Raw genomic sequence first — 10,089 nt, 5'->3', positions numbered from 1 at the left:
GACAGACAGACAGACAGACAGACAGACAGATAGATAGATAGATAGATAGATAGATTATGTTTTTTTATTTAACTATTTTTGGCATAATTTTTGCCATTTCTATGATCTTTTTTATTCATTAAAAAAAACAATATTATTATTTATATTTAAATTATTTATACTTACTGTACATCAGCAGACATTAAAAAACCATCATAGATGGGAAAGCTTTTTTATTTTGATAAAATATGACCAGGAACAATTATTAAGAAACTTAATAGGGTGGAATTTGTGTTGTTTTTAATATTTAATTAAATAAATACATTTGTATAATATATGTAAATATTTATTTCCTAATTAGTTATTTTGTGCTCAATATTTCATTCATTATTTTTGTTGTTGTTGTTGTTAAATAATATAATTTTATGTATATTATTATATATTATATCATATTTTATTAATTTATTGTGTTAAAAAGGACACCTTAAAATAAAGTGTAACCCACTGTATATATACTGTACAGCCTGTATGAAGAATAAAACCATTTTTTTACCTATTTATTTTTTCTTCACAGAGGAAGTCTGTTTCTTCTCAGCTACATGCTGTTCCTAGTTAATGTCATGGTTGGTGTTATAGTGGGCATCTGGAGGATAGTCACCACTGCCCTTTTCAACATAGTCCACTTAGGACGCTTGGATATCAGCCTTCTCAACCGCAACGCCGAGCCGTTTGACCCAGGTACTGCTTTACAGAGCGACACGTTTACATTCAGACTCCCTGCTCAAAATGAGTGCACTGATAAGTGTCTGATAAAAGTGCTTGCTCTCTGTGGTGCCAGATGTTGGATGTGATTCGTATGTAGATGGTCTCATCTGTGTTTGCGCCTCTCTCTGCAGGATACCGCTGCTACGCTCATTACCTGAAGATCGAGGTGAGCCAGTCTCACCCCGTGATGAAGGCCTTCTGTGGGCTGCTGCTGCAAACCTCAGGCCAGGACGGTCTCTCTGCACAGAGGATCAGAGATGCTGAAGAAGGTCTGAGCTTTTACTTCTTTATTACTTCCGCTCATGACAACAGTTTGATTGTATTTAATTCACTGGATACCATAATAAATTGTATTCCTGTGAAGCAAAGCTGATTTTTTTTAGCATCATTACTCATTTTAGTGTCACATGATCCTTCAGAAATCATTCTGATATGCTGATTTTTTTTTTTTAATCAATGTTTTAATTTCATCTACTTTTAATGCATTTCAAAACAGAAAGCAGAGCAAGATTCACATCGATCTGTTTGATTTCTCTCGAGTGATTCATGTCTATATGCGCAGACGGTTGGTCGGCTTTGTTTTTGGAGTAATTGATTCATCATGTTGCCCTGCACGCAGCAGGCGAGCGTTCCCGCAATCATTACATTTGTCAGGATAAATTGGGCCCCGATGTGCAATAACTCACCGCGGCCCTGCTGCTGCTCAATCAGACCTGACGGAGAGACGGAGAGACAGTCCAGAGTGTGAGCATCCTCTGTGCATTCACAGTTTGCATTGCTCATCTCTTTTCATAAAGCGGAACGGAGATGAAATCAGAGCTTTATGTGTCTGTCCTCTCAAGTCAAAGTCAGCTCTGCCGGCGTTTGATGTGTTTTACAGGATGATAGGCTGCAGATGGTGTGTATTCAACATTAAATAGCCCTGTCTTGTGTTGATTTTACACCTGAAGAGATGTACTGATGCTTGTTGCATTCAAAAACTGGAGGAATCTGATTTGCATGTTTGTATTTGAATACAATATTAATTATTATCTGAGGAGAATTGTTAAAATTGGTAGGTAACACAGACTGAGCTCGTTATTGACTGTTTCATATGTGTGACTCATAGTTTTTACACTCTCCATATGATAATTGCACACTGTAATATGTTCCAACTGTGATCGGACCTGTATAGCGCTCTTTTATGTGGACGATATCTATTTGCATCAAGTGCCTTTATTTTAGATGTCATTTTTGAAGAATATTTATTTAAGACCTATTAAAAAGCAAATGTTTAACTTAATATATTAAGAAGGAAAGACTACAAATTATTGCACCGCTTATGATTCTTTAGCGCCACGTCAAAAAAAAAAGAAAAAATGCGCATATAGATGTCTTCGCGCATCATGTAACGTGATTAAATATCCAATAAACGTCTTTCCAGTGCTTTGTTCTAGCGGGTCCCACACAAAAACAAATATAGCCTACATCACGGACAGTGAAGTCCCAGTCACGAACGAACTGCTGTTATGAGCCGGTTCTTTTCAGTGAATCAAAAAGTACTAGTGTTCGATTCCCAAAGGAATGACTCCTTAATGAGACGGTTCTTTGTGAATCATAAACAGACAGTGCAACCAGTGGACTCTGATTCCTGAACGAATGACTCTTATGAACCGGTTCTGTTTAGTGAATCAAAGTAGGTTATAACGTATAAAGTGACCACCAGTGTAGTTCGTTTTCCGAACAAATGATTCTCGTAATAGCCTATATATATATATATATTTTTTTTTTTTGATTACGTCCTAATCACAAACGATGGACTCTTCTTTTTAATGAATCATAAACATACCACACTACTGGGGTTTAATTTCCGAACGAATGACTCTTATGACTCGGTTCTTTGTAGTGAATCATAAACGCGCTACTGGGGTTTAATTTCCGAACGAATGACTCTTATGACTCGGTTCTTTGTAGTGAATCATATCAGCGCTAGTGGAGTTCGACTTCCGAACGAATGACTCTTGTCCTTTTTAGTGAATCAAAATACAGTGCGAAAAGCATTTTTGTTATCCTGTTCTTTTAATAAATGGATGACTTTCATATATATATATATATATATATATATATATATATATATATATATATATATATATATATATATATATTTAATATATACATATATGTGCACACACACACACACACACACACACACATATATATGAATACACACACACACACACACACACATATATATGAATCAGATACATTGAGTGAAATTGAGTAATCTTTATCTACATGTTGGCTTAACCTGTTTCTTACATGTTCAACATTTTAAGGTATTCAACTGGTCCAGCAAGAGAAGAAGCAGAACAAGGTGTCCAGCGCCAAGCGGGCGCGAGCGCACTGGCAGCTGCTCTACACGCTGGTCAACAACCCGTCTTTGGTGGGCACCAGGAAACATTTCCAGTGCCAGAGTTCTGAAAGCTTCATCAACGGAGCCCTCAACCGGACCTCGAAGGAGGGCAGCAAAAAGGAAGACAGCATCAAGGAGCCTAGCAAAGAAGCAGAAACCACCGCCACCAACAACTGAGGACTGCAAATCACCATGCGGAGAAGGAGATCGGCCCTCCCTGCCCCCAGCCTTTTCATACTTAATGGCTGCCGGCCAGATATTGATGATAGTATTATTTACTTTTTTTGGTGTAGCAGAGAAGCACATGTGTTTTAGCTAAGTGCACTTACAGCTCAGTGCCTCAGGAAAAACTTCATGCAGTTGTAGTTAACGGATCCTTTGCACATGTGTGTGAATGCATGGATGGATGTATTGTGTCTTTTGTTGCATGTGTGCGTGAGACTGTCTCTCCGTCTTGGACTTAGCGTATCAGGATATTTAGTTTGGCACTGAACTCCCATCTAACTGCTTGAGGCGAGGTTAGTATGTGTGACTATTTATGAATGTACAGGTTCTGCTCGTTTGCAAATTGACAAATTTTTCATTTCCACTCAGCATCTTCATTTTTGCACTCATTGGTGTGACCATGCAGTGGTGAAAATGTTCTTATCATAGACTAAACCAATAATGTCCATTATGGGCTGATCCGTGTCTGTTCTCATTAAGACAACATCTACTGTAATTGTATAAAATTGTTTCCATCTCTGGCAAAATATACAATCTGTCTCACATCGACACTTAATTTTGATATTTCCCTCTATTATGTCTTGTTCTGCTACCTATGGCATATTTGTGATTGAAATGAAATAAATATTAAAAATAAAAGTATGCTCCCTGTGTTGAATTAAAGAAAATAGTGTCATCTCCAGCGTCACGTAAAGACCTGTCAATCAGCATGATTTTATATTTTGATGAAACCAAAAGAAAACCATTTAAATCGGAAGAATGCTTTTTTTTTCGTGCAGCGATGTATGATGCATAGGGTTATTACTAATATTTAAAATAAATATGACACATGTTGAGAGAGCGCAACTGTTCCGCAATCACATTTTTGTTCTACACAATAGTTTTCTCAGTGAAATTCATTACAATATCCATAACGAAAAATAATCACTACTACACATTTTATTCTAAATGTAAATAATTTCGTGAATTTAAATGTTCAATAAATATCATTTAGGCTGTTCAGACTATTTATATATTTGTTTTGAAATATTCGTTTAAAAAAAAGAAAGAGTCATACATTGTCTGTTAGTTTTGCAAATTAAAATAAAAGCAAAAACATGTTTTTTTCAAACATGAACTGTGTGGTTTGTGCTGGAGAGCCTGTCTGCATTCTGCGTTTGCAAACAATGTCCAATACCTTTGTTCGTTCAGTATTTTATTAAGGTCATGTACATAAAATCATATCAAAATCTTTAAAAGGTTTGAGTATTTTTACAACATCATTGGACACCTGGACACCAAACAAGCCACTATGCGTCAGTTTACTGGACACTCGATGTCGCTTTGACTGATGGTAAAAACGGACCATTAATATTTATATATATAAAAAAAAAGAGAAAACATCTTCTCAGGTTACTTGGCTTACATCACAAATCGACATTTAATATCTACAGTCTATAGTATCCTAATAAAACACACTTGAAAATACTTTTGTGTGACATGCCACGAACAAGTAGTCTATCTCAAAGAGAAGAAAGGACACGTTCAGTCAGTTCATAAAGGCGAGAGATGTTTTTTAAAGCACTCGTTCGCCAAGAGATTAAAAATCACACATTTTGGGATCTCACATTACACTTAACAAACCTTTTTTTTTTCAAGGTGATCTGGCTGGTTTTCCAGACACACACAAGCTGTGAAAAGAGTAGCGGTGATTTTATTTTATTTATTTTATCCCCTCAGAAGCGCTCGATGTCCACTACACAATAACGCTTACTTCGATGACTTAAATGGATGCTACCTGTACGTTTACGATTATGCTAAAGTGACAAGATGAGGTTTTTTGAAGATATATTTGTCCATTTAAGTCCAGTCCACTCGATAAATCTCAAAAACCCTATTTTTAATAATGAACACTCATCGTATGCACTTACTGCTAATTTACTGAGGTAAAAATGTGCGCGCGGTTTTAGTTATTTGTTTATTCTTTTTTCAGCGCGTGTCTTGACAGTCTTGACAGAGAGTTGACAGTCCTTGTTCACCTGGTTTGTATTGTGTTTCAGAGCAAACGAACAGCAAACATCTCACCCGGTTTGTTTGTAATTACCGTTGATCTCGGCAGATATGTTCACCGCCTCAGCCCCGAGCGGCAACCGATCGCTGTACTCGGATCCGACCTCAAACTCCTCCTGCGTTTTGGACTGTGACTCGGGAATGGACTCAGTCACCACGCTGCCCTCGACGTCCTCACCCTCTCCGTCCCCCTCCTCGCCATCAGCCTCGCCTTCTCCCTCTTCCAGCTCGCTCGGGTTGAAGTTCTTCTCGGATCCCACAAAAGACGCCCTGGGGTCGAAATCCGTGGCGATTTGTTTTTCCATTTGATCTGGGTTTTGCGTCTTCATGATCAGCTTGTAGGTTTTGCCTTGATACTTGTAGAGCAGATGGCAGCAGGTGGCACCCAGCAGGGGGACGGTTGCCAACGCTAGCAAAAAAATGCTTACGACCACTATAATTAGCAAAGATGGGATTTTCTTTCTAGTTGTGAAGACCACTTGGACTTGGCAGTCCTGGCCCCCATAGGTGAGGCACAGGGTGTAATTAGTGCCTGGCTTGAGGCCCTGGAAGCGATAGGCGTTGACGCCCTCCTCAATCTTGGACCACTGCACCACTGAATGTCTATAGCCAGTACTGACACAAAGGTACAACATGTCCAGGGGTGACTTTTTGCTGGACGTCTGGAAAAGACTAAAAGGCTCTTTATTCACAGTTTGGAGGTCTTGTTGTTGGCTGAGGTGAATGTTTGACTTCGCGTTGGCCATCTGGAAAGGGTTCAGCTGAACTTTGGCCTCAGTTTCTGAAACTTCCAGAGCAATAACTCCGAAATCAAACGTGTATTGTTTGAGTTCGTCCAAGCTGAGGTTGAAAGCATGGTTGGAGATGTACTGCGTGCCATCATTTATTCCGCATTTGCCAGCAAATGGCAAAGTATCGGTGCCTTCTTCCTCTCGCTCTTTATCCACCGTAATGAGAGATGTTCCGGTTGGAAGGCTCTTTGTCTTCTCCTCAGATTTGGGCCACATGCTAATAACGCTGTTTTTGGAGCCTTTTGAACCAAGCTTGTCTTCTGGTAAATGGCTGGATGCTTTTGGGTCCCGCATGGAATTGATGGTGTGCTTTTTGGTGCCTGCCACAACAAGTCTCACAGAGCGCTCGGCTTTTCCCATGTCGTTGACAGCAGAGCAAGTGTAGTTCCCATCTTCTTTCTTGCTCATGTGAGGGATGATCAAGGTGCCGTTTTGAAACACAAGGAACCTGGCATTCGTAGGTGGTCCGTTAATCGGAACCTCAATTTTTTCAACAACAGCCGGCAAAGGGAATGTAACAAGTTGGTTTCCGGCGTATATCTCCCATGTGACCTCAGGTTTAGGGGTTCCTTTTGTTTCGCAGTAAAGCATGACCATATATCCCTCATAGAGTTCAGTTTTTTCGATGTTTGGCTGATATGTGATGGACACGGACGGGGCCTTGCAGTCCAGTTTGGGCATGCTAGTGACCTGAGTACCTCTGAGATGTGATGGAGCATCGCAGACAATGTTGTCTTGCTCAGGGATGGAGATTGAGGATTTGCTGATCCAGTCCCTGAGCCACTCAAGGTTGCAGGAGCAGGTGAAGGGGTTGTGGAAGATTTGGAGGTGAGACATGGCAACCAAAGCATCAAACGTTCCTTGCACGATGGTGGTAAACTTGTTATTGTTAATACGGACCGAACGCAGTTCCTTCAGGTTGGTAAAAGTATCCTTGGGGATACTGACCATCTCATTATTGTTCATCTTCAGCAGCTGCAGGGCGGTGAGATTGGTCAAGTCCTCCCATGGAAAATGCACGATTTTGTTGTGGCTAATATCCAGATTTTTCAGCTGAATCAATGGCGCAAAGGTGCCCCTCTCAATGGTGACAATTTCATTGTGAGCCAACCAAAGAGAGGTCACCTGGGTCACATTTATAAAATTTTTGGATTTCAGCACTTTAATCTTGTTTGCTGAAAGACTCAGGGTGGTCACATTGGATGGCAAGCCCACAGGTACTTCCAGAAGTTCTTTGTAGGCACAATCTGTTAACTGGTGGTTTGATTTATCAGAGCATTTGCACTGCTCAGGGCAACTGTGTGCACTGCCAATCACTGCAGTCCCCAAGGCAATAAGCATCAGGTATTTGGTTGCCATTTTCAGCACCTGCCAAGCACACATGAAGGTGCAGATTAGTGCAAATGATTTCTATATTTTTCATGCACAAAGAACAAATGCAAGAGCCAGGTAAGAAAAAAAAGAGTCATGTAAAGTGCTAACGGAAACTGACAGCTTTGCACATTATGAGGGTGATTATAAAAAGCATTTGACGTTACATTACACGTTCATGCACATTTATTTTGAAAAGTTACCAAATCCAAATGCACATTATTTCTGGTCTCTTTTTTCAAGTCGTTGTCGTCTAATTGAGATTAATGAGAGGAAACAAAAAAGACATCGGACATCCCCGAGCGTCCTGCTGCCTTACCGAACGGCGCGAGAACGGAACGCTTGGAGCATGTCGCTGTCCAGGGTTCTGAAAACGCTCCTCACTTTTTAATAAAAACGCGTTTGTTTTGTGAATGTCTTAAACTTCTCGAGATTTGTAGCGACTGGTTCCTAACCTAATCGTTCGCTGAAAGTTTCCAGAAGAAATGCACTTTTACAGTTTATTTGCTCACGATTCTACTTACTTTCTGAAAATGTGTACGCTTGAAAAGTTTAATTTTTTAATATTGCCTTACCTGTAAATGATATTCCTAACACTCGCGCGGATTACAGTCAACACGACACTTGATGAAATGTAATAACAATATTTAATGCTCAGATGTCAATTTATCCCAAAACATGATGCAGCTTTTTATATCCTGTTGGAAATCTCTGCTTTGTTGGTTAGCAGAAGGCAGAAGATGCATTTTAGTGTTTAGAGAAGCTGCGCAGTCCAGAGGCTCTTTTCTCTTCGCGCTTGAGTTTGGACAGAATCCACTGCGCGCTCCCGCCTCCACAGTGGAAGGGGAGGGATTGTGAACGCGCAGCCTCTCCCTTCAATTCCGCATTAAAGCCATGGGGACTTTGCCGTCCAGATGAAGGTTATTCATAATTCAGATACAGTTGATAATTTATATCACATGACCTATGCCCTTGATTGTCTTTTTGATGTGAATATTACCAATATCCACTTCCATATAACAACTAGACCTATGCATTTCCTGTATACATTTTACAGGTTAGTATTATAGATAAAAACTCACCCATCATAAAATAGTCTAATGTATGTACTAGCGACAAAAGAAAATTTGGTCATAAAATTCTGATTTATTTCTACTTTTATAGAATTAAAACTATGTCTTAAAACTTCCTTTTAAGAGAATGTCTTAAAAGGAAGTCCAGCTATTCTTGTATAGTGACCATCTGTTAAAAAGAAGCAGAAAATCGTATAAATTGCGTTATTATTTGGTATTGTTTTTTTTTAATGTGGAACGTAGGCTATTTTGTGTCATTACAAATTTCCCCAAATGAAAATTGCTGCAATGAGCAAACCAGTGGGCATTAAATAAAGAAAAAGAAAAAACAAGTGAACTGAGCTGCATTAACAATGGCAACATGATGGAGCTCAGCAACAGCTGAATTTTCTGCTTGTAGCCTAATTGCGGTGACTTTACAGTGGAAATTGCTTAATTTGTTGACATGTTCTTACGAAACTAAATACAATGAAAATGAAAATGTGAATGCACTTGACTTTGAAGGACACAAACCTTGTTTATGTCTGTTCATCGCCTTTTATTTTGTTGCGGTTTGCGGTGGTGAACCCCGAAACCTTTTTATATGCTGCCACCTAGTGGTCATTTTACTATCATCATCACACATAATCAACTATCAACATTGGTGAGTATTCTCATAATATTAGCATGTACTCCATGTGGCTTGATTACACGTGTTTGCTAATTTTATCCTAAAATCTCAACCCTGTTACTTTCAGTCCTGTTACCCATATACTCATTACTTTTATATAGTAACTGAGTAAAAGTAACAGGAGTGAGTAGTGTCATCAGATTTATTAATGTAAATATTAGGCTACATCCATATTAATCTAGATAAATTTGAAAATGCATCTTTTTCTCGACGTTTTGGCCTTCTATCCACACTGAGACAATGCTTTTGTCCAGAGAAAACCTATATGTTGTTCCTGCATTGTTGTTTTATTTTACATTCCTGAAAGTATGACAGAAAATGTACTACTTTATAATGTACGTACTACCTTAACACACATAAATATGTTCTTTCTTCTCACTGTTACAGGCGTGACAAAATTATTTAAACTAGAACATAGAAAGGTAGGCCTATTTATATCCGTTATACTTTCGGGGGACAGGAAGTGTTTAATGTATTTGTTGGTATTTCTCACTGTTAAATGAATGAATGAATGAATTGAGTACAACGTGTAGCGTGAACGTTCTATGAGCCGCTTATGACGTCACAGTTGATGTTTGAACTGAATAATCAACGGTTGAACGTGTGCTGCTTCAGTCTCACATCTGCATATCAGTAATTTTAATAGTTATTGGTGCTTCCGTGTGAACTGAAGGCAAAGCTAGACCATTAACTACTGCTATTTGTGCTTTTTAATAAACATTTTCAGATCACTTCACCTCCATCCAAAACTTTTGCTTCTTACATGGCTGAATC

General features: G+C 39.0%; 2 protein-coding genes across 2 annotated transcripts in view; one reads left to right on the top strand and one right to left on the bottom strand.

The window, feature by feature from the left end:
* stra6 (signaling receptor and transporter of retinol STRA6) overlaps positions 1–4,000 on the top strand; it is a 26,284-nt gene extending 22,284 nt beyond the window's left edge. Inside the window, 3 exon segments of the mRNA XM_042752636.1 lie at positions 554–717; positions 876–1,013; positions 3,060–4,000. Coding sequence (XP_042608570.1) covers positions 554–717; positions 876–1,013; positions 3,060–3,313 — 556 coding nt within the window. The 3' untranslated portion in view covers positions 3,314–4,000.
* Positions 4,001–4,543: 543 nt separating this feature from the next.
* Positions 4,544–8,410, bottom strand: islr2 (immunoglobulin superfamily containing leucine-rich repeat 2). Its single transcript, XM_042752635.1, has 2 exons — positions 8,148–8,410; positions 4,544–7,569 (listed from the first exon to the last, which is right to left on the bottom strand). The coding sequence occupies exon 2, from the start codon at positions 7,558–7,560 to the stop codon at positions 5,422–5,424; it is 2,139 nt and encodes a 712-aa protein (XP_042608569.1). The 5' UTR covers positions 7,561–7,569; positions 8,148–8,410; the 3' UTR covers positions 4,544–5,421.
* Positions 8,411–10,089: the final 1,679 nt, after the last annotated feature.

This window comes from Cyprinus carpio, chromosome B25 (genome assembly GCF_018340385.1).
Source record: "Cyprinus carpio isolate SPL01 chromosome B25, ASM1834038v1, whole genome shotgun sequence".
Lineage (NCBI taxonomy): Eukaryota > Metazoa > Chordata > Actinopteri > Cypriniformes > Cyprinidae > Cyprinus > Cyprinus carpio.
The sequence above is the reverse complement of the archived record's forward strand: the minus strand, read 5'-3'. Positions and strand labels throughout refer to the sequence as shown.

Coding starts and splice junctions, on each gene's coding strand:
- islr2 (XM_042752635.1), bottom strand. CDS start 7,560: ATGGCAACCAAATACCTGATGCTTATTGCCTTGGGGACTGCAGTGATT.